General features: G+C 51.9%; 2 protein-coding genes across 3 annotated transcripts in view; one reads left to right on the top strand and one right to left on the bottom strand.

Moving 5' to 3' along the window:
• The window catches only part of KCNQ4 (potassium voltage-gated channel subfamily Q member 4), a 55,144-nt gene extending 52,451 nt beyond the window's left edge, over positions 1-2,693 (top strand). For both annotated transcript variants that reach the window (XM_060307150.1, XM_030867728.2), the window contains exon 14: positions 522-2,693. In XM_060307150.1, the coding sequence (XP_060163133.1) occupies positions 522-734 (213 nt within the window). In that variant the 3' untranslated portion in view covers positions 735-2,693. The remainder of the gene's footprint in view (positions 1-521) is intronic.
• Positions 2,694-21,503: 18,810 nt separating this feature from the next.
• On the bottom strand, positions 21,504-22,897 carry CITED4 (Cbp/p300 interacting transactivator with Glu/Asp rich carboxy-terminal domain 4). The gene has a single exon (XM_030867714.2). It carries the CDS (start codon positions 22,599-22,601, stop codon positions 22,044-22,046), a length of 558 nt encoding a protein of 185 aa, XP_030723574.1. The 5' UTR covers positions 22,602-22,897; the 3' UTR covers positions 21,504-22,043.
• Between the last annotated feature and the right edge of the window lie 1,238 nt (positions 22,898-24,135).

Below are 24,135 nucleotides of genomic sequence, written 5' to 3'. Positions count from 1 at the left end.
GCTCTGGAAGGCCCCCGGGTCAAGCCCAAAGGGAGGGTGCGTTTCTCAGAGCAGCCCAGAGCACCCGCGGGGCAGGCATCCCCTGCCCGACCGACCCCGCCCCACAGATAAGCCCCGCCTCCCAGGAGGCCCGCCCACTCCTGCTAAATGACCCCGATAAACCCACCCTCTCCAGCCAAGCCCCGCCCTAGGTTGCTAGCGTCTCAGATAAGCCCGTCGAAGTCCCACCTGCTTCATTTGACCCCCTCCTCACTTGTCTCTGTCGATCACCCGGACTATCCCAACCAATCACAACTAAATTTCGTTCGTGGGGGGCGGGGCGGGGAATAAACCCCAGGTTCCCAGCTTCGTTCCGCCCTCCGGCCAAGCTCCGCCTTTCCTGTCGCACCCCCCTCCCGGAGGAGCCGCGTCTCCCAGACGTGACCCTCCCCGGGAAAGCCCCGCCTCCCAGCCGCGTCCCGCCCCCAAGTCCCGCCTCCAGTCCCGGCCAGGCCCCGCTTCCAGCCGCGCCCCGCCCCCAGGTGCAGTCCATCGAGCACAAGCTGGACCTGCTGTTGGGCTTCTACTCGCGCTGCCTGCGCTCTGGCACCTCGGCCAGCCTGGGCACCGTGCAAGTGCCGCTCTTCGACCCCGACATCACCTCCGACTACCATAGCCCTGTGGACCACGAGGACATCTCCGTCTCCGCACAGACTCTCAGCACCTCCCGCTCGGTCAGCACCAACATGGACTGAGGGGCTTCTCAGGGGCGGGGTAGCACACGGCCAGCCCCTCGGCCTGGCACTCGGACCCGCCCTCTGAGGCCTCCGGACTCCTCTCTTACTTGAACTCGCTCCCTCGTGGGGAGAGAGGCCACACGCAGTATTGAGCTGCCTGGGTGGGCGAGATACCCGATGTGGGTGCCAGCGACCCGCCCCACCTCAGGAGCGTGAGATGCCAGGCCGTACGGAGGGCAGCAGCGGCGGCTGTCCCGCGGCCTCTGGGACCCCCCAGTGCCCTGCCCGTTCCATCAAGGCCCGACACGGCCCGCCGGGCAGGGGCACTGCTCCGGGAGTGGGAGTGGGGCGCTGGGGCCCTGAGCCCTGAGTCAGCTTCCAGCTATGCAAGGTGAGGTCTTTGGCCTGCCCTTTGGACAGAGCAGGGAAGCCTTCCGGCCAAGTCCCCGCCCCACTTGGGGGTGGGCCCACGGTGCCCATACAGGTACCCACAAGCACAGGACCCTGCCGCAAGGCAGGTGGGCACCATATATGCAAACTATGTTAAATATGCAACTTTGGGGACCCCCATGGGGTCCCTCTGCCCCTCCCCCACTGGGAGATGGGCCCCCAGCAGTAGCTGGTCTCAGGCTGCTTGGCTATGACCCCCATCCCTGTTCTTTGGCTTATCAACTGCTCACCTCCCAGCATGGGGCCTCTTTCTCCCTTGCCTCCCAAAGGGCAGTGTCTGGGCCTTTCTTCCCATTTGCAGGTGTCCCCTCCCAGGGGCTCCCTCTTCCTGCCAATGTTCACTACCCTCTGGCCCTAGACACCTTTGACAACACAAGTTTCTGTGTTCTCCCCCCAACCTCCCATAGACAATGCTCCCACCATCACACAAACATGTCCCTACAGTTTCCCCAGACATGCAGGAAGTCTCTCACACTCGCGCTGACACACACAGTCACCCACACTTGGAGACTTGAGCACAGAGCCACTCAGCCTTTCCTGGGCGGGCCTCTGTAGCTGAGGCCAGTGGACTGGCCTTGCAGGGCAATGTCCACTCCTACCAACTATATCCAGGCAGGAGAGGGAGCTCTGACGTGACTCCAGGTCTCCAGAACTTTACCAGCTCCCCTTTCTCAAGAAGATCTACTCCGCACAGGTCCAGGAGCCCTAACTGCTGCCTCTGCCTGCCCCCGAGGGCCCTCCTTAGCGTCCCCACAGCACAACTCAGGCCTAGGCCTCTGGGGCCTGGACAGCACTGGAAAGACCACAGGCCCTTCCGCAGGGTGGTTATCAGGCCCACTTCCATCTAGGCTTGCCCTCTTCCTAGTTACTCTAACTCACTCCCAGAGAGAATTATAAGGCATCTAGTGAGTACCATTTGTCAGGCACCAACTGCATATGGCGCTCACATGCACTGTTTCCCCTCCTTCCATACTCCACTTTTCACTTCAGTTGGCAGCCCCCATACCGCATAAGCCCCCATCCGCTCCAGGCCCCCAGCACCTCTTTGGTATCCCTACCCCTTTGTCCCTCTTCTGCAAAGCCAGTGCAGGTGGCAGGAGGGTGATGGGTAGTGGACCAATGGTGACCCTTTGTGGGGCACCAGGGAGTAAGGGGTTCAGGCCCAGCTGCCTGCATCTCATGACTGGGGACCTGCATGCACCAGCGCCAGGGCTGGGGTTGGATCTTGCTCAGCCCCATGGTGCCCAGCCTCTGCCCCCACGTGCCCTCTGCATGTGACCGTCATGCCCTGGATGGAGCCTATCCTGGCTCACCTCACCTGCACTGCACTGTCCCCAGAGAGCCACACCTCCGCCCCCTGAGAGACAGAGCTGTGGAGAGGGGCAGGAGAATGGGATTACCCTATGACCAAAGGAGACTTGGGAAGAAGCCCTTCCTGCTTCCACGATCAAGGTTCCCCACCAACCCGGTTCTCGGATATGCAAGTACCTCACTTTGTTAACTTATTAACTTATTGATTTCATTAAAGTTTTCAGCAGGAGGTGGTTGGTCTTGGTTGTTCAGTGCCTGTGGAGTGGGGCATCTGGTCTGGGGGTGGGGATGAGGAGATTTGGAAGGCAGCTATGCTCACCACTGTACCACCAACGCTGCACAGGAGGACGAGGAGATTTGGATTAGTCAGGACTCTTTTGGTTGTAAACAACAGAAATGAAACACGATATGCCTTAAGTGGAAGGAAGGAAGGAAGGAAGGAAGGAAGGAAGGAAGGAAGGGGAGGGAGGGAGAAATTTATTGGCCCAGATAACTAAAAAGTCCAGGGGATAGATTTGGCTTCATGCACAGCTAGATCTAGGTGCTTAAATGTGTCAGGGATCTCTCTTCTGTCTCAGCTCTCCTCTTAGGCAGGCTGACCTCTCAAGATGACCTCCGGCATTTCCAAATTTACTTTCTTTTGGTTTAGTGCCCCAGTGAAAAGTGAGTACCACTTTTCTAATAGTTTGCATCAGCCAGGGTCCAGTCAGAAAAACAGAAACTACACTAGGTTTTTCAACACAAAGGCTTTACTATAGGGAATGGGTTACACTGATGTAGGTAGACGGTAAGAACAAACAGAACCACTGCAGGAAGCAGCTCCCACTCCTAAGGCAGGAGTACAGGGAAGAGGTTGGGACTAACAGAACCTACAGGCTTGATTGGGGGAACCCTAAAGTGCTAGGGCTCAGAGGTCTGGAGAGGGGGTGCTGTCTGGCTGATGCTAGTACCTCCTAGGGGACACAGTGAAGCTTGTCTGGGAGTACAGAAAAGTAGCTGAGGGCTGGGAGCGGCTGTGGCTACCAGGCTGTTGCTGATGAGGTTAGTAAGCAAAGAAGGAAAATCTCCACTCCTTCTGCCTTCCAGTGTTTCCCCGGTGTCCCTAGTTGTCAAAACTAGCTGACAAAGCTGATGTGGTTTGCAGAGTCCCAGCTCCAGCTTCACAGAGCAGATTACAGAAGGCTGAATCTGGAACGAAAAGACAGTAGCTTCATAACTCGCACCGCCCACCCCTTTGGACACTCAGTATCCACACACGTCAATCCACACGTTTGAACGTCCATCTAACAACTATCCTGCATACAAATGAAGAGACTCTAACTCACTCCCCGGAAAGAGAAAAACAAGTAGTCCCGACATCCAATAGATGTATCCAGCTCCAGGAGTTAGTCACTGAATCCATATTAGAGTGACGTTAATTACTCTAATTCAGTCACAGTTGCACCTACAACTGAAGAGTAAAGTTAGCAATTGCTTACAATCTTAAACTAATAAGGGAAGGGCTTCCCTGGTGACGCAGTGGTTGAGAGTCCGCCTGCCGATGCAGGGGACACGGGTTCGTGCCCCGGTCCGGGAAGATCCCACATGCCGCGGAGCGGCTGGGCCCGTGAGCCATGGCCGCTGAGCCTGCGCGTCTGGAGCCTGTGCTCTGCAATGGAGAGGCCACAACAGTGAGAGGCCCGCATACTGCAAAAAAAAAAAAATAATAATAATAATAAGGGAAAAGGAGAGGAGAGGGAAAAAAATCACTTAATATCACACACACATACACACACACACACCACACACACACACACACCAAGCAAAGAACATATACGTAGCTGCAGTAGACCTCCTTCTGGTAACTGATCACAGTGCCATAGTTGTTAGATGCATAGATAGATACATAGATACATTTAATTGAGTAAATGTTTCTCTTTATATATCATATATATTTCACTAATTGAGTGAATAAACTTCTTTCTTCCACAGTCATTCTATGTTCCCTTTGCCCTCGCCAGGATCTCAGCTAGTTGGAGTTTGTTACATGGTGGAGTGACCCAAATAATCATTCCTGAAGGGTCTGAAGCTTCAGTGGTCCTGCACAGTTTTGGGTGCCATAGCTTTTTTTTTTTTTTTTTTTTTTGCGGTACGCGGGCCTCTCACTGCTGTGGCCTCTCCCCTTGCGGAGCACAGGCTCCGGACGCGCAGGCTGAGCGGCCATGGCTCACGGGCCCAGCCGCTCCGCGGCATGTGGGATCTTCCCGGACCGGGGCACGAACCCGTGTCCTCTGCATCGGCAGGCGGACTCTCAACCACTGCGCCACCAGGGAAGCCCTGGGTGCCATAGCTTTTTAAAATTATTATTAATTAATTAATAAGGTTACTTTTGGCTGCGTTGGGTCTTCGTTTCTGTGCGAGGGCTTTCTCTAGTTGTGGCGAGCGGGGGCCACTCTTAATCGCGGTGCGTGGGCCTCTCACTGTCGCGGCCTCTCTTGTTGCAGAGCACAGGCTCCAGACGCGGAGGCTCAGTAGTTATGGCACGCAGGCTCAGTAGTTGTGGCTCGTGGGCTCTAGAGCGCAGGCTCAGTAGTTGTGGCACACGGGCCTAGTTGCTCCACGGCATGTGGGATCTTCCCAGACCAAGGCTCGAACCCGTGTCCCCTGCATTGGCAGGCAGATTCTCAACCACTGTGCCACCAGGGAAGCCCCAAGTGCCATTGCTTTTTGTTAACTTCTGTACATGGAAGTACTAAGAGGACCCACAAGAATCCCCTGGGTCCCTTCCTTGCCCTTGCTGTATATCGGCACCCTAATTTCCCTTTGGCAGTGAGGATCAGTCTGGCAAGCCAGCATGTTAACTCTTTCTTTGCCTGCTGTTTGAGTGGCATGAGAAGCCCAAAATAGCCAGTTAGAAGTTTCAGCTTCCAATTCAACGAGAACTGTGTTGCTTCCCTTCTTCCCTTGATAACTGAGACCTCCAAACTATCGGAGGCCAGTGTTGTGGGGACACGAAGCAAAAGCTTCACGAGCGGCTGTAGTAACCTGAATAATGACCACCCAAAGATATTAGGTCCTAATCTCTGGAATTTGTAAAATGTTACCTTATAAGGAAAAAGGATTTTTGCAGATGTGATTAAGTTAATGATCTTGACATGGGGAGCTTATCCTGGATTATCCAGGGGCCCTAAATCCAATTGCCAGTGTCCTTTTAAGAAAGAGGCAGAGGGACTTCCCTGGTGGTGCAGTGGTTAAGAATCCACCTGCCAAAGCAGGGGACATGGGTTCGAGCCCTGGTCCGGGAAGATCCCACATGCCACGGAGCAGCTAAGCCCGTGTGCCACAACTACTGAGCCTGCACTCTAGAGCCCACGAGCCACAACTACTGAGCCTGTGTGCCACAACTACTGAGCCCACGTGCCACAACTACTGAGCCCGCCTGCCTGGAGCCCGTGCTCCGCAACAAGAGAAACCACCACAATGAGAAGTCTGTGCACCTCAACAAAGAGTAGCTCCTGCTCACCACAGCTAGAGAAAGCCCGCGCGCAGCAGTGAAGACCCAATGTAGCCAAAAATAAATAAATAACTTTATTTAAAAAAAAAATAATAAAGAGGCAGAGGGAGATCTCACACATGCAGAAGAGGAGGAGGCAATGTGAAGACAGAAGCAGAGATTGGAGTAATGTGGCCTCGGCAAAGGAATGCCAGCAGCCACCAAAAGCTGGAAGAATCAAGGAAGGCGTTCTTCCCTAGAGTGTTGGAGGGAGTGCAGCCCTGCTCACACCTTCATGTAGACCCAGTGAGGCTGATGTTCAACGCCTGGCCTCCAGAACCGTGAGACAATAACTTCTGTTGTTTTAAGTCACCAAGTTTATAGTAATCTGCTATGGCAACTACAGGAAACTAATACTGACGGTTACTTGGTGTAATCATGAGAGACGCCACTCTCACCTACCTTCCTTTGTTTCCTGAAGCCTTATATACTGGCTGTGTCAGTGAGGATGAACCACCGCCTCCTCCATGAGAGAATAGATCCAGTGGGATCAACCTGGTACCAGGTGGCTCGATGAAGCCCCACAGAATGGTGATAGTTTGGGTGTTCAGCACCTGTCCCTGCTGATGGTGGGTCGTACATACAGTTGTGGCCTTAGCCAGACCAGCCTCGGTGAGGTAAGTCCATATCGTTGAACCCATAAGTAGTCTCATTCTTGCCACCATGACCACATTATACAAGAGCATGTTGAGCTAGCACTGGAGGGACTCCGGAGAGAGGCTGACTGACACCCACAGGATGTGCTGTCTTAGCATCTGAATATCGAGAGCCTGCTCTCCGTGGATGCCGTTTGGTGAGATTTTTCCTTGGGATAGAAATATATTCACACCCCGCGCCCATTTCTGAACGTCCACCTAAATACCTCTTTCCAAGTCTTCCTTATCCGCAATCCACCAATTCTGTGCTTTCTGAGTCCTGACCGTCCAGCCAAACCGTGAGCCACTACTCAGAAACCAATGGAGATCCACACTTCTTTTTTTTTTTTAATTGAAGTACAGTTGATTTACAATGTTGTGTTAATTTCTGCTATACAGCAAAGTGATTCAGTTATACATATTATATATATATATATATATATATATACATTCTTTTTAATGTTCTTTTCCATTATGGTTTATCTCAGGATATTGAACATAGTTCCCTGTGCTACACAGTAGGACCCTGTTGTTTATCCATTCTATATATAATAGTTTTCATCCTCTAATCCCAAACTCCCAATCCATTCCTCCCCCACGTCCCTCCCCACCCCACCTTGGCAACCACAAGCCTGTTCTCTATGTCTGTGAGTCTGTTTCGTAGATAAGTTCATTTCTGTCGTATTTTCGATTCCACATATAAGTGGTATCACATGGTATTTGTCTCCCTCTTTCTGACTCACTTCACTTAGTATGATAATCTGTAGATCCATCCATGTAGCTGCAAATGGCATTATTTCACTCTTTTTTATGGCTGAGTAGTATTCCATTGTATATATATAACACATCTTCTTTATCAGTTCATCTGTTGGTGGACACTTAGGTTGTTTCCATGTCTTGGCTATTGTGAATAGTGCTGTTATGAACACAGAGGTGCATGTATCTTTTTGAATTATAGTTTGCCCAGGAGTGGGATTGCTGGTAGAGCCACACTTCTTGTCATCTCTCAATCCAGGCAAAGTGGGTGACCCAATGTACTGAAGGGTGAGTAGGATTTAGCCAGGCGTGGGAACAGGGATGGTGAATGTTCCAGCTAGAGGGCATAGCACGTGTAAGAGTCCAGCGGCACCAATAAGTGTGATACATGAGTGGGGAAGAAAGAGATCCCTGGCTGGGCCCAGAGGGAAAGGGAGAGAGTGGTGCAAGATGAGACTTTAGAATGAGACAGGAGTCAAGGTTTATAGGATCCACAAATCATTCCAAAGAGACAGGACTTAAACGTGACGGCAATGAGGAGTCAGTCAAAGATTTTGACCAGGGATCAAACAGGATAGATTTGCATTTTAGAAAGTTTTCTTCCCAGGGTGAAAGATGGATTTGAGAAAGTAAGCCTGGCTGCAGGGAGACCAGTTAGGAGACTGCTGTAGTAATCCGAGCACGAGATGCTGGTAATCTAGACAAGTCCCATGGCATTTCACTAATTGAATAAATGTGTGTGAAGCACCTGCTGTATGTCAGACCCTGGCTCAGCACAATACACAGGATGATCAGACGCAGGAGACCAAGTTATGGCCCCGAGGTCATCCAGCCCCTGGAGGAAACAGCTGCGCAATTACCCAATGCACACGCCAGTCTTTATCTTCTAGGTTTGTCTGGCTCAGCAAGGAGGGTTTGCAGGTGGCTATGGGAGTCCCCAGACTGTCATCAAATATGGCCTTGAGAGCAGATATGATTTTAGCTGGTGTGCCACTCATCTATTGCTAGGTAACAACTCACCCTACACCTCAATAGCTCAAAACAACAACAATTTTATTTAGTCTTGATTCTGTGGGTCAGCAATTTGAGCTGGTCTCAAATTCTGAGCAGTTCTGCTGGTGTCACCTAGGATCCAGGGTGCTCTGTACGTGTTATAGTTTTTACACTCTTGCAGATCAAAGAAAACCATGCCACATAGTTCCCAATTTGGATAACTTATTTCATGTACTTTGGACATTTCCAGTTGTTGAAACATCTTCTTATTTTCCATCTGAGAGGGACGTCTCTTTCCCTTCCACACCGCTTGTGTGCAAGAGGGTCCTGAAAGCTGCTACCTGCTGTATTAGTTTGCTGGGGCTGCCATCAAAAATGCTGCAGACAGTGGAGCCTTAAACAACAGAAATTTATTTCCTCACAATTCTGGAGGCTGAAAGTTCAAGAGTGTTGGTTGCATTCTGAGGCCTCTCTTCTTTTCTTGTAGATTTCCTCACATGTAGGTTTCCTCACATGATTGTGTCTCTGTGCATGTGTGTGTGTCTGATCTTCCTCTCTCTCTCTCTGTGTCCTATTTTCCTCTTCTCATAAGGAAAGCAGTCATAATAGACTAAGGCCCACCCTAACAGTCTCATGTTAACTTAATCGCCTCTTTAAAAGCCCTACCTTGGGGACTTCTCTGGTGGTCCAGTGGTTGAGAATCCATCTTGTAATGCAGGGGACACCGGTTCAATCCCTGGTGGGGGAACTAAGATCCCACATGTCGAGGGGCAACTGAGCCCGCGTGCCGCAACTAGAGAGCCCGCGAGCCTCAATGAAAGATCCGGCGTGCAACAACGAAGACCTGACTCAACCGGAAAAAAAAAAAAAATCCCTATCTTCAAATACAGTCACATTTTGAGGTACTGGGGATTAGGGCTTCACCATATGAATTTGGGGTGGGGTCACAATTCAGTCCATAATACCTGGAGTGGGGGTTTGACCCACCTACCTGGCCCCCTTTCTGCTCAAGGTACACAGAGCTGAGGGTCTACTCTGGGGCTTGCCCCTTCCCAGCTGGACAGATCCAGACACACGTCTAGACATCACGGAACCCAGTGGTTAGGAAACTTTTTTTTTAAGCCACAGAACTTTTGCTACAACATAACCTTATATGGGACCCTAATATATAAGATAAAAATCAGTGCAACCAAAAAATGTGGACCTCTCAGATGTGGCCCCAATTCTCCCCTCACACACACATTGAGCATGTGCCCAGCATTTTGTTGCAGCCAAAATAAATCAGATCCGTCTCCAAGATGCGTTCTTTAACTATTTTAGTAGACGGTATTATTTGTCCCAAAGGCTTCCTTTCTTCCTCATCATCGCCATGGCTACCTTTGGGTGGCGTATACTTCCCTACCTGGCTTTCCTACAAAGAGATTCTGAGACAGAGAGTGGTGTGCAGAAGGTTTATCAGGGAGTGTCCTTAGGACATTCATCTGAAGGATGTCAGGAAGGCAGGACCAGGCAGAGGGAGAAGCTTATAACTCAATGTGATTAAAGCTGAGGCATCTGTGGGTCTTCAGGAGCTCCAGGGCTCAGAGTTGTGCCAAACTGAGGGAAAGAGGCAGGCCTTTGTTTCCATGCATCAGCCAATCACTGGTCATGAGCCTCTGGGAGGGGCGTGGCTTTAGATGAGGCAGTTCCCAGGGATTGACAGTTGTAAGCCAGCAGTGGCAACTCCCAGCAGCTGGGGAATGAGTGCATAGTCCCTGAAGGGGGGACCTGAGCACCACAGCCTCCACTCTACCATCCCATTGACCTTGGGCTTGGCCATGGGATTTCCTCTGACCAATGGAATGTTGGGAGAAAGGACAGCGTGCTTGTTCCAAGGTAAGGCCAAAAGAGGCCTGGTGAGTTCTGCCAGACCTTCTGGTGCTTCCTTCCTCCACCATGAAAAGACTCAGATAGCTGTTGTTCCTTCATTCTGGGTCCACAATGCAGACTCTTGGAACAGACCTGAGCCAGATTCAAAGTCAGGAGTCCAGCCTGGTCCACCAAGCGTCAGCTAAACTGCAGCTGCTCTAAGGCTCAGGAGTGTGAATTAATTGCTGAGATTTGGGGGTTGCTTGTTTCACAGCATTATCACAGCAAGACCTGATTAATACAGCTGGCGAGGTGGATTTTACAGGGAGCTGTGGAAGGTTTACATTGCCCATCACGAAGCAGAATGTTCTTTATACTCTCCTCTAACATCTTTGTTTTTGTCCCAAATGGCTTATCTGGGCACCAGACACCTCCTCTTCTCTTTCTCTTTTTCCTACACAGCCTCTAAAGTGGATAGGAGACATGGAGGATTTCCTGGAAGAAAGTGGGGAGATTGCTGGAGAACAGATACCCTGGGAGGAGGATCCTGAGGCCCGAGATGCAGGCTTCCCTTCCTGCTCAGAACCGGGGTGGGGTGTGCACTTACCTCCTACCCTCACTCCCACTAGACTCCCCAAAGCTCCTCTCCTGAATCTTATGACCCCCTTCCCCCGCCTCTCCTTCCCCAGGTGTCACTTCAGCTCCTGGAGAGCAAGAAGCACACCTGCTTCTCATCTCCGGTCATCACCGTCACAAGGTGATTAAGAAATGCTGGTTGGCAGGAAGGGAGGGAAGCAGGGTCACCTGGGATCGATCATCTTTCCCGTGGGAATCCTCCTAGCCCCTGTTATGTGTCCCCATGGCCACAAGGCGTCAGTAAAGACCTTGACTTGGTGTTACAGTGCCAGTCTGGAGCCAGGAGGGAGGCTGGACTTTTGGGACCAGGGCACCCCACCAGGAAGGCCCAGTAGTTAGGGCCAGTGTGTCTGGGAGAGAGAGAGAGAGAGAGAGAGAGAGAGCGAGCGAGAAATGGCAGAGCTGAACGGGGACTCCAGGACTTGCCTTAGAGAGTCAGGGGCTGCATTCTTTGTCCTTCACTCATTTATTCTACAATCGTTTGTTCATCTCTACTACGTGCCAAACACTGTTTGAGGTGCCAAGGTCAAAGCGGCTCTCCCAAACTCACAAAGCCCCTGCTCACATGGAGTAGGCACTAGATTACTGTCTAGACAGAAGATAAACAAAAAACAAGGTAATTTCAGAGAGCGATAAGAGCTATGAAGAAAAATTAACAGGAAATGGGGTAGTGACAACATTGAGGGGGAGCAGTTTTTCGAGGGGCAGGTAGGGAAGCTCAAGGTGGAAGCAAGAGCCTTCGGGAAAAAATCAGAGCTGCCAAGACTCCCAGGGGCTCGGCTGGTCCAACAGACGCATTTTGCTGATGGGGAAACTGAGGCCCAGTAAGACAGGGCAGAGCCCAGAACTGAGTCCACGTCTCCTGACCTCCAGGCTTGTCCTCGGGTGGCCTTCCTCCTCTCAGGTCCTTAACGTGCTCGCGCGTCATCTCGGGCGGGTGGCGGTGGGGGAAAGGAGCAGACGTCAGGGTGCTCTCAGAATGTGAGGGTCAAACAGGGACCAGAGGAGAGAGACACTCAATAGTTCCGAGTGCGGGAAACACAGAACCACATTATGGCGGTAGAAAAGTCCCGGAGTTCTGATTTTCCCCATGATACAACTTCAATGCTTTTTAAAAATGTATTAGACATCAAATCATTTTCCAGATTTTGGTTGTGGTGCTTCTGCTTTGCCTGCTTGCAGGGCGTGACCCTGGGAAAGTCATTTCCCCTCTCTATAAGCCTCGGTTCCCCCAACGGCAAAATATGAACCCAGCTTTCCTGACTCCAAAATCACTGCCGGGACAGTCCTCATAGGACCACACACACCACTGCCTCCACCGCCCCCCACCCCCACCCCCGCCCGGGCTCATCTGGTCTGGATTCCCTCCCTCGGTTCCTGAGCCTGTCCCCGCTGCCCACAAGACCATCAGACACGACCATAGTCGTTTAGAGACTCCCAGTGACCCCAGAGGTAGGTTCGGGCTAATTATCATCCCCAGTTTCCCAGCCAGGAAGCAGGACTTGCTCAAGGTCACACAGCCAGTAAGCAAGAACGAAGATTTGAACCTAAAGTTCCATTCAGTTTCCTCTGCTCAAGGCTCTCATCCAAGATGACGACCTTTTCCTCCCACAAAGCTTTGGTGTTCAGGGAACTAAGCTTCACTTTCCTGGAAATAAATTTACGTGCTCTGTGTCGGTCCAGGTGCTGTCGCTTGGTGTGGTGCTGCCACCTCCTGAGCGAAGGGGGTATTGCACCCTACCTCGAGCTGGAACCGTCTCGGCCAAACCCAGGCAGACATGGGTCACTTGACCCACGAAAGCACTGAGGTGGAAGAGGTGACTTAAACAAGCCATGGACCCTGGCTGATTCTTCTTCCTCTTTCCCACCTCTTACTGACCCCCTGCGGCCTGACTCTGGCCCTCCGCTCCCCTGAAGCTGCTCTGGCAAACTCCGTTTTCACTTCCTGGTTGATAAATTGAACAGCCTCTTTTCAGCCTTCATTTCACTTGAATTTTTAGCAGCATTAGACACTGGCAACCACACCTCCTTTGGGAAACGTCGACCTCAGCTTTCAGGACCTCTCTGCTCATTCTCCTCCTGCCTCCCCAGCTGCTTTTTCTCAGGTTCCATCCCTCCCTTCTCTTAAATGTCAGTGTTCTCTCCTTGGCCATTTGCTTCTATTACTTGCCATCATCATCCCTGTGGCAAGCACGGATATGCTAATAATGCAAAAAGTGTTTATTCTCAGTCCAGACCTCACTACTGAGCTCTTGGTGCATTTACCTGGCCTGCCTCTACCTGAACATCAACCCAGGATGACCCCATATGTCCATTCTGACCTTATCCCACTCTCCCCAATCTGTTCCTTCTCCTGGGTCCCGCCTCAGGGAAGACCTGTCCTGTCTTCCACCCACATTCCTGGGAATCATTTCTGGCTCCTCTCTTTCCTGTAGCCTCCACTTCAACAGGTCATTATTAGGACTGCAAGTGGTCCCTGATATCCATCCCCACCTTCTTCCTTAGTGGGAGAACCTCCAAATTCTACTTAGACACATGGGTCACCCAAAATAAAGACTACATTTCTGATGCTCTCTTATGGTTGGGGGCGGGCACCTTCCGGAATGTGCCCTTCTCCTTCTCTTTTCTTCTTCTTTCTGGCTGGAATGTTGATACAGTGGCTAGGGCAGCCTTTTTGGACCATGAGGTCTGACTCATGAGTGACAAAGTAATAAGGTAAAGAAGTGTGGATATTTACATATGACAACCACACCAGTCCTGGACCACCTACCTGGTTCATTTCATTTAAACTGCTGTTATTCTGTCACTCAAAGGCACACACCTAATCCTAAATAAGCCAGGTATAGAGTTCCTTCAGCAAGAGTGTCTTCTTATACCAGATTTTGTGTTCCATGCTTTTTCACACCAAATCTCCCTTAAGGCTTATGACTTCTGTCTTTACCATCTCTCCCTTCTACCCCACCTTGCCACCACTTGTCCTAGGGCCCTTATCTCTACCCGAATTGGTATGATAACCTTCTCAGCATTCTCCATTCTTCCAATGTGCCTCTCTCAAAATCCATTCTACTCACAGCACAAATTGGAAACGAATATTTCCAAAACACAAATCTTACTCTTTTTCCATCCTGCTCATAAAATCCAGGGCTCCGCATTACCAAAAAGATCAAGTCCAAGCTCCTCAGCCTGCCACTCAAGGGTTATCCTTCTTTGACCCTTACCAACTTCAGGTATATCCCTTGCCTCTCTGAATATCTACCATACATGCTAACATTTCCTTGTTGCCTTTCCCAATCAAGTCCTATTCATTCATGCCACTTGGCCATTGCACACATTGTCACCTCCCCTGGAATTTCTTTCTTTCATGTGCTCGTATCCAAATTCTACCCCAACCATTCTACCACATGAGCACCTAGTATGGTAAAAATTTTGGTAAGTGCTTTCTCAGCAGCAAACTGAGAGTAAGTCCCATTATTATCTCCATTTTACAGATAGGGAAACTGAGACTCAAAGAAGGGAAGTGAGTTACCAAAGATGCACATTCACAAGTGATGACTGACCTGATACCAAGTCAATTCTCTTTATATATGACATAGGCCTCTGACAGCTTCCCCACCCCACCAAGTGCTCTGGGGCAGAGGAGACTTGAGTTCTAATCTCAACTGAGCCACTCACTATGGTAGAGACTGTTGGTTGCCCACCATCTTCCCATCTTCCATAGTAACTGAGTTGTTGACGAACACATGGTTGCCACCTAGAAGCCATATTGCCCAGCATCCCTTGCAGCTAAGTGTGGTCATGTGAATAAATTCTCGTCAAGAGAATCTGAGTGGAAGTAATGTGTGCATCTGGGTCTTAAAATATTGGTTGCGCTCGTCTCCTCACTCTCTTTCTCCTGAGAGCTGGATATGACCCAGCTTCCACTCCACAGACAAAGACCAAAAATGAGAAACAAAAAGATGAAAGCAAACTTGGATTTGAGCTGCCATCTTGGTTGTTGAGGTTGGGGTCATGTAAGGCAGGGCAACAAGAAGGAGGCAATCTGGGTCTAAACAACTGGGTGGAACTAGAATGAAATATTTTCTGCTTTTTAAGCCACTTAAAAAAATTCCCCTTTGTTACAGAAGCTGAGCTAACATTTAAATATCTCTTACTATGTGTACCATCCTAAGTACATTCAATACTTTAACTCAAGAAATGACTAGCCGTGTGGTGTAGGCAAGTCATTTCACCTCTATGAGCCTCGGCTTCCTCACCTGTACGAGCCTCAGCTTCCTCATTTCTACGTGACCTGGAGTAATAGATTAAGTCAGATCCCTGAGAGAGTTAGGTGAGATATTATGAGTCAGTACTGGATTACATAACAAGCAGACAGCTCATGTGATTAGGGGAACTAGCTGCAAATCTGAAAGAATTTGACTTGAAGGAGGAAAGGAGGAGGAGGAGATGAAGCTTTGCTGTTTCAAAATAGTTATGGAAAACTGAAGAACTTTTGGGAATTCCTTACACTAACTTTACAGCTTAGTATTATTTTTTTTATTTTGAATCACATATAGGGTGGAACAGGCAAACTTGTCCAAACTTCTTTGATAATCATGGAACTAGAAGTGAAATACCCTTTCTTTTTTTTTTTTTTTGCTTTTAGAAAGGTAAAAACTAAGACACTGCTAATGTCCAGTGTGGTCAAGGGCATGAGCCAATAGGCACAGGCACAAGACACTGCTAATGTCCAGTGTGGTCAAGGGCATGAGCCAATAGGCACAGGCACAGAGCTGGCAGGAAGGCGAATGGGTCAGCCACGTCGGCCACTACTTGGCAGCGGCCGTCACAATTTTATTTGCTCATCTCTTCTGATCCAGTAACCTCCCTTCGAGGAATCCACTCTACAGAGATGTTCCCTTAAGTGTTCCAGGGTCAATACACAAGGATGCTCCTTGTAGCCTGATCTGTAACAGTGAAAATTTGGAAACACGGGAAATCTCCATCAGTTGGGGACTGGGTAAATAGATTATGCACAGTGCAGTCATTAAAAGGAATTTACTGACATGGAAGATTTCCATAATACATTAAGTGAAAAATATCCAATGATAGAAAATAGTATAATTCCATTCGTGTGAAAGAGAGATGTATATTATGTATGTAACACATAACACAATGTTCTCATTAGATGTGTGTGCGGGGTGGGGGGGGGAAACGGGGGAGGTCTTTGACTTTTCACTTTACATTTTCAAAATTGTTTAAAAGTATTTTGCCTCCAGCCTATTGTTGAATAAAGACAAGGTGTTTGTTTTAAAAACAAACAAACAATGATTGGCTCAGAATCTGAGATTCCGCAGCCAGTGTAAGCTGGGGTGCCCAGGGGGAGTCTTGCTGCCGGATGTGCCAATTTTATGGCAGAGCCCCCAAGCCAGAGTTGCTCACCAGGAAGAGGCGAAGGAGTGAGTCCCTCCGGAGACCACTCTCTAATCCGCTGTGTAGGACTCCCTGCCCCATCCTGGCCACATTCCTGCTCCCTGAGGGGTATCTGGAATGCATGCTTATTGGTATCCAACCTCCTCCCATCCTACAAAAAAGAGGGTCTTCTCAAGAGCCCTGCCTGGTTTACCATGTGTCGGTCCATCCATTGCACTGCCTGTGTGTTGTTAAGTAGGTTGCTTAACCTCTCTGAGTCTCGGCTGCCTAGAATGAGGCCAGCAGAATAAAATGAAGCCTCCCGGAGTTGTGAGGACTGCAGGAGAGAGTGCACCTCAAGCCCGCTGCCCCACCACGATGCTAGGGAAGCATCGCACTTCCTTGCCCTCCTCCCTCAGGCCAGCCTCACCGCCTCCCAGCACCTGCGAGGCAAGAGGGCTGAGGAATGTAATCCTCTTCAGACAGAGCTTGGAGAGCTCAAATGACATGCCCAAGGTCACAAGTTCGTGGTTAAGCTGGGACTAGAGCTCAGAACTCACAATGCTAACTCAGATGCCAACCCTGGGCCATCTTTCAGCCCACCTCCCAGCTCAGGGCTTCACTCCAGCACTTCCTAATACCCACTCTGAGCCACACATGGGGTGGAGGTGGAGATGAAGGGGAATCAGGTTCTGATTTCTCAGACCCTTACAGTCTAGGGGGAAAGACTCCCCACCAATCCTTCTATGTGATGAAATAGGTCTTTCACAGGCGGAAAAGGCCCTGGGGAGGGCATTTCTGGCCGAGGAAGCAGCATAGGCCGAGGTATGGAGACATAAGGAGCATCGGGTATCAGGAACCTGGGTGGCTGGAGTGGAGGGTGGGGAGGTAGCTGGAGGCTGGCTGGGACAAGGCTCTCTCGTCCTCGTCCCTGTGGTCAAGTTTCCCAGCAACAGCTCCCATCTGAGCCACTCATGGGGACAGGCATTTCACATCACCTTCATTCTTTCTCACAGGGAGACTGTGGTGTCTCCAGCTGACAGATGAGGAGACTGAGCTGAGAGTTGCTTCCTTTATTTCCTCCATCTGCCAGGGCACACGTGGGGCCTGGGTCTTTACCTGGATGTCCCCCCACAAGGTGCCCCACACCTTACCCTTTCATCGCCACCAGTTCTCAGGGCTTCCCGGATCCCGAGTTGCTCGGCAGCATTGGCCCAGAAGCCCCGGCATGTGTCTCTGCATTGCACACTCCAGGCTGGCCCAGATCTCAAGTCCCAAAGTGTGTGCAGGTCTCCTGTCTCCAGACCAGCTGCAGGGTCGAGGTCATGGCTATTCACCCCCAGCTCACCCCAGCCAAGCAGTGCTTCACTGTTTGCAATGTGCTCTCAGAAACCCAGTCTCATTTGAATCCTTGCACACGTACCTCGGAGGGTGGGCGTATTCTCCCCCTTGTACAGAACAAGAAGCTGAGGCTGAAAGAGGCTCAGTGTGACTTCTGCATCACACGGACACAAAGTAGCAGCACCAGGTCTGGGACTCTGCTCTTATTTCATTCAGGCTCAGGTCCTTGGCCAGCCCCAGCCCGGGGAGGGAAAGGGCCCTGGATAGATGGGAGTGGGCATGCTCACCCCATCACTTACTGGGGTGTGACTTAGAGGAGTCTGAGCCCATTTTCTGACCTCTGGAATGGGAATAAAACCACCTAGTGGTGCTATATACAGGCTTGGGTGATAGTTAAAGGAGGGGCTAGAAGAGAAAGAGCACCTACTGTGTGCTGCTAGATCCCATCATGCCTGCACACAGTAGGCACTCAGTAAGTCTGACTTAGTCCCACAGTCAGCTGTAATCCTGACCCAGCACTTGTAACAGCGGGGTGGCGTAAAGAGTTAGGCAAGGAAGGATTAAGGAATTCAAGAGGATTACAGTAATCAGCTAAACCATCTGAGCTTCCTGGGAAAAGACCAGGCTCAGACTGTTCATTTAATTTACTCAGCAAATGACTGTTGAACACTTAGCCGAGCTGGAATGATGGCTATGACGATGGTGATGGTGATGATGATGATGATGAGATGATGGCAGCTCTCTGTTGAGAATCGACTATGTACCAGGTAATTATATGGACTCTCGGCACATCAACCCTATAAGGTCGATATTCCTTAAAAGGATTTTTTTTTTTTTTTTTTTTTTTGCTTCTAATAGGGACGGTGCTAGTCAGGTCTGGGACTAGGGAGAGGCAAACAAAGCTGCCAGAGACAGTTAAAGAGGCACTCTTTTGACACTCGCCTCACCCTAGTTCCCAGTCCAGTGCTTGTGGTGGATACTGTGATGTGCTGTCCAGTCCCTGCTTCCCTTAACTTGTTCCCTGGGTTGCTGGGAGGGCTGCCGGCAGACGGTCTTCCCCTCCTCACCGGCCCACAACTCCCCCAGGGATGGCTCCGGCAGGGGAGAGCCGCCCTGCCCACTGTCACCCCACTTCCCTGGGCAGCCATATCTGATGACTGCCGATGGCAGGAATAAAAAGGAGTATAATGGTCGGGAGGACTCTGAAAGGCCCTTCCAACTCCAGACCTCTCTGTGGGGTTGGCCAAGGCTCTTGTTGGATCTGCCACGTAGCTTCCTTTGCTAGCTTCTGCTCTGGATCCTTCCTTCCCTAATAAAATTCTTGCAGGCTAAACATCATCTCAGAGCTGGCTACAGGCAACCAGCAACAGTGTTACTGTTGGAGTAACCCCTCTTCCTAGCTGGTTACAACACAGCCTTTCTAAAGACTCTAATATAAAGTATCCCCAGAAAGCCAGGGCTCAGAGATGATAAACTACAAGCTACACTGTTCTAAATACTTTATGGGAATTAACTAATTTAATCTCCACTGCAGCTCTATGAGAGAGGTACTATTAGCATCTCCATTCTGTAGATGAGTTTGAGAGAAGTCATAGTTGGAGAAAACTACTTGCTAATAAAATCCAGTCAACCAAAAGATGATTCAAAATAACTAACTTCAGCCTGGGGAAACTTTGATATGAAAAGGAAAAAACAAAACAAAAAAAAGATGAAATACTGTCTTGCCAGTCCCATGACTCAGTTCCCAACCCTGAGGGGAGCCTGATGCCCAACCCCAAAGACCCAGCCCAGGTAGGAGAATGAAATCCACAGGATGGGGTGATGGGGAGAGCAATGGTTTATTTTAAGAGGTAACCTCAGTAAGAGGTAAAAAGTACCTATTGGAACCACAGGAAGCTGGTTGGAGAACAAGACTCAAATGGTAAGTGACTTACTTGAGGTCAGGCAGCTAGTAGGAGATGCTTCTGGAAATGGGCCCCGAGGCTATCAGACCACAAGCCTCCTGGCAGAATGGACACTCCATCCTCCTCTCCAGCTGGGAGGGTCAGAATCCTGCAAAGTGTCAGGGATTTGGGGATCCAGGTGGTGGGCTGCCCCAGACTTGCCTTTTCCTCTGTCCATCTGTTTGCTGTCCAACTAGTCAGCAGCCCCTCTGGGAGGGATGGTGGGTGGGAAACAGCTCAGGAGCTGGACTCCCTCTTCTACTCTTCTTAATTCTAGGAAGAGGCGGGTGTTGGGTTTCCATTGTAACCCCTTCCATATGGAGAGCACTTCAGAGCCTACCTCCTGCTTATCATCCCACCCCTGAATCTGCTCCCCACTTACTATGAGGCTTATTGTCTTGTGAGATAGTAGGGCAGGGTTATTAGCCCTATTTTACTGGTGGAGAAGCTGAGGCCAGACCAGGGCCAGACCCTCCCATCTCAATCCAACCTTTTGGTTTTTATCTCTGGCCTGGGATCTTGGGCAAAGTGGAACAAACACTGGCTGTTTTAAGCCCAGAGCTCAGGTCAGTTCTTGCTCAGAAGCCTCTCTGCCCTTCCTCCCCAACCTGTTTGAGGATATCTCCAGTATCCTAGGGGAGACCTGCATTCATTGGCCAAACACCTGTGCTGCCCACTCCATGCCTGTCCTGGTGGCTCGGGAGCTGGTGCTGACAGCGTGCTCTGGGTGAGCTCCCAGGCTTGGAGGAAAGGCATGCCAACAAGCTCGGCATGAGGGTGAGGCCAACCATGGGGCACAGAAGGTCACAGCTCCACGTTCCTCTCCACAGAGTCTCTGGAATTCATTCTCTCCTCTCCAGCCCCACTGCCTTGTTTTGCCCTGGTCCTCAGCCTCTCCTCCATGCTTTCCATTCCTCTCTTCCTGCCTTTCTTCCACACCCCTGAAGCACCTAGGGATCTTTCCAGAGAGAGACAATAGCATAGGGTGGCCAAGAGCTCATGCTACCAGGTCTGGGCCAGCACCACATCCTTCGTCTGTAGAACAGGGACTGTGCCTACCTCCCAAAGTCCCCGTAAAGCCAATAGACCTTTCTAGAGACCCCATGCCTTCCCGTACAGGCCCTGAACTTGTGTGCCTCCCTGCCTTTGAGTGGGCTCTCCACATGCATGCCATCTTCTCCAAGTCCTAAAGACGTACTCATCATTCAAGGCTCTTCTCACCACATCAAATACCACTGGCTCCCTGAAACCTGAACTGACCTGACCCCTTGCACCAGCTGAAACCACGTCCTCCTCTGGGTTTGCCCACTGGGCCATCCTACCTATGTTTTAGTCCTCATCCCGCTCTTGTACCAAGATGAGCTGATTTCCAGGCCTGTCACCCTCTACCCCCACTTGGACTGTGACTCCTCGAGGGCGTGATTATTACTGTAGAGTAATCATCATTATCGTTTACTGAGGGCTGCCTGGGTGTCCTGCACTGTGCTAAAGGCCTCACATTGCATGTGACCCTCACAACCACCTAAGACCGGGCCCATCTGTCTCTGAGGAAATGGCTTCAGAAATCTCAATGGATGGTGTCTTGAACAAGAGAGAGAGCTCTGGTTCAAAGCCAGAACCTGAACCCTCAGGTACACCCCGTTCCCCTCTAGCCTCCATGCGGAGCAAACAGTGAGGGCAGCACCCCCAAGCTCCCCTCACCCCTCCCAGGAGCCGGGAAGTCCGTCTTTGGTGCCTTTGGGTTACCTTGCCACGCAGTGGCGGCAGCCTCTGCCTTCCAGATTATGACATAACAATTGCACAACTCGCAGATATTTTCGAAAGAAACTGTCAGTTTCCTCTCCTGACCACTGCCAGGGGCTGTGTCCTCCATCCCACCCAGGGCCTCCAACAGCCTCAGGACTCTAGAAGACAAATATAGCTGGAGTTATAAGGAAATGAAAACACCAGACTGTAAAGTGACCCAGTTTTATTGTGGTGCTGGAGGTCAGATGGGGTATTGCTCCACTCCGCAGGGCTGAGGGCTGTACATTCTGCCCCTCCCCAGGGCGGGAGGCCCAGCGACCTCAGGGCCCAGGCAGCGGGGTGGGGGCCTGGCGGGTGGGCGGCTCCAGGCACCCAGTTACCACAGTGGTTTGCACAAGGAAAGGGGGAATCAGGCAGAGGCCTGGGATGGCTCAGATTGGGGTTGGGGCGGGGGAGGGTCCGAGAGGAGAGGACACAGAATCTAAGAACTGGGGAGTCCGGAAGGGGGCGTCCAGTCCCCTTCACTTTACCGCTGAGGCTCCGGGGCAGAGATGAACCCAAACTGTCATTCTGCAGGAGGCAGGGCCTGGAGTGAGGCCAGGCGTCCCAGCCCGGCGTCGGCTCTGGTGCACTAACTGCTGCCTCCACCCTCACGGAGGGTGCGTGCGGGGTCCAGGCGCTGGGTGCGGAGTCCGGCGGGCAGGCCCGCCTCCTTCTCTCGGGCACGCAGGCAGGCGCCCGGCCTCGCTCAGCAGCTCACCGAGCCGGCGGGCTGCGCCGACCCCAAGTCCGAGAAGCAGTCGAACTCGCTCTGGCCCAGGAAGAGCTCGGGCAGATCGCGCACGCGGTGCAGCCCGAGCTCCAGCTCCAGCGACGTCAGCGCCTCCTCGTCGATGAGTTCGGCGTCCATGCCTCCCAGGGCGTGCGCGGGCGGCGGCAGTGGCGGGGCCGGGGCGCCTGGCACCGGCTGCGGGCCCGGAGGTCCTCCCGAGGCGCCGGGGGGCGCGGTGGCGCGGCCCGGGTACAGCGTCGCCACGGGCTGCAGGTGCGCGCTGCCAGCGGCCGGCGGTGGCACGGCCGGAAAGGGCTGGAAGGCAGGCGGCGGCCCGAAGGCCCCGTACGCCAGGGCCCCTGGTGGAGGCGGCGGCGGGCCCAGCGGGGCCCCCCGCGGCCGCAACCCACTGTCCAGGCCCGGGCCCGAGTAGGGCTGCAGCGTCCGAAGCGCGTGAGGGCCATGGGCGGGCGCGGCAGGCGGCGGCCTCGGCACCAGGCTGTAGCCCTCGGCGAGCATCAGGTGGTCGGCCATGACGGCGGGCCGACTGCCGGCAGCGGCGGCGGCGGGCCGATGGTCAGGGCGGGCGTCCCCGGGTCCCGGCCAGCTGTTCCTCTGCAGCGAGGGATCCGAGCCCCTTGCCTTTTCCGCACTTCAGGCGGGCAAAGGAAAACCGAACCCGACCCGTGCTCCTGCGCAGCCCACGACACACCGAACTCAGAGCTCTTGTGCACCCCAGCTCAGGGCTGAAACAACCCTGCACACCTACACAGTCGGGCTGCTAGACCTCCGCGTCGTGCCCCCGGACTCGGCGCCCTCTTATATCCAGAGGCGGGGCTGCCCCCGTCCAGGGCGCTCATTGGCTGGATGAGACGCTCCTGGGCGGGCCGCACCTCCCCTCCAGGAGGCCTCAACCCCGCCCCTGTCAGAGCTCCGCCCTTTGGGCCTCAGGCCGGCGCCTCCGGCTTTGAGCTCTGTCTGGGAGCGGGGTGTTTGGCGCTTTTCAAATTGTCTGGTCTTGGCTGCCCTACGCTTAGTCTTGGGGCTGACTGGGGCCAAGCCTGCACGGACCAGAAGGTGGAGTAGGGGGGCCAGAGGTTTAGGCCCCCAGGACTGCAGGATCACAAGCCCAACCTCTTAACCTCTTAATTTTCCAGATTAAGAAAACTGGCAAGGCTCAGCGGCAGGAGGGGTTACCTGGGAATACACAGTAAAGCCTTGACAGAAGCGAGACTCGAACCCAGGCCTTTTGATTTCTACCTCTACACAGGGCACAGGCACCTTGGTGGTGCAGGGTCGCGGAAGATCAGCTGCCCATCCCCATAATCCCAGGAGAGCCAGTTGCTCCTCCTCCGGCTCCCACTCCCTTGTCTGTGGAAGCATGTACTGAGTTGTTATTAAAGTAATTTATGGGCTTGTTTCCTGAAGGACTTGTTCATCTTCATGTCCTCAGCACGTAGCCCAGAGCCTGGCCCAGAGCAGTTTTTCAGTAAAAGTTGGATGAATGAACAGATGACGGAATGGATTGCAACTCATTCCCCTGAGCTTCAGTTTTTTCCTCTGCAAAACGGGACAACGACAGCACCAATCCCACTGGCTTGTGGTTAGGGTTAAATGAGGTGATGCGTGCACAGTGTCCAGCACAATGCCTGGTGCATGGTAGGTGCTCAAAAATGTACCTCAAATGAATGAAAGGCTGGGTTTACTTCTGTCCCTAGAGATCTTCTGAGCGGGGGATGTTGCACCTTCCCTTGATAAGAATAGTTATAACTTGGGTGTTAGAGTGCTATATATTCTACGAGCATCTTACTGGAGGCAGGGCATGGATATCAGCCCCATTTTGCAGATAAGGAGACTGAGGCACATAAAGGGGAAAGTGAGTGTCTTGGGGTCATACACAAGCAGAGTTAGCATGTGAATGCCTGTGTCCTTAGAGCAGCTGGAGTCTTTCCTGGTGGCCAAGAGACCACTTCCTGAACTGTACCCTCCACGTGTTTGCCACTCTGCCCCTCCCTTCTCTGGCTCTCCTCCCCTGGTAGTGTCCTTGGGATTTCCTGGAACCTGGGTT

Source organism: Globicephala melas, chromosome 1 (genome assembly GCF_963455315.2).
Source record: "Globicephala melas chromosome 1, mGloMel1.2, whole genome shotgun sequence".
Taxonomy (NCBI): domain Eukaryota; kingdom Metazoa; phylum Chordata; class Mammalia; order Artiodactyla; family Delphinidae; genus Globicephala; species Globicephala melas.
The sequence above is the reverse complement of the archived record's forward strand: the minus strand, read 5'-3'. Positions and strand labels throughout refer to the sequence as shown.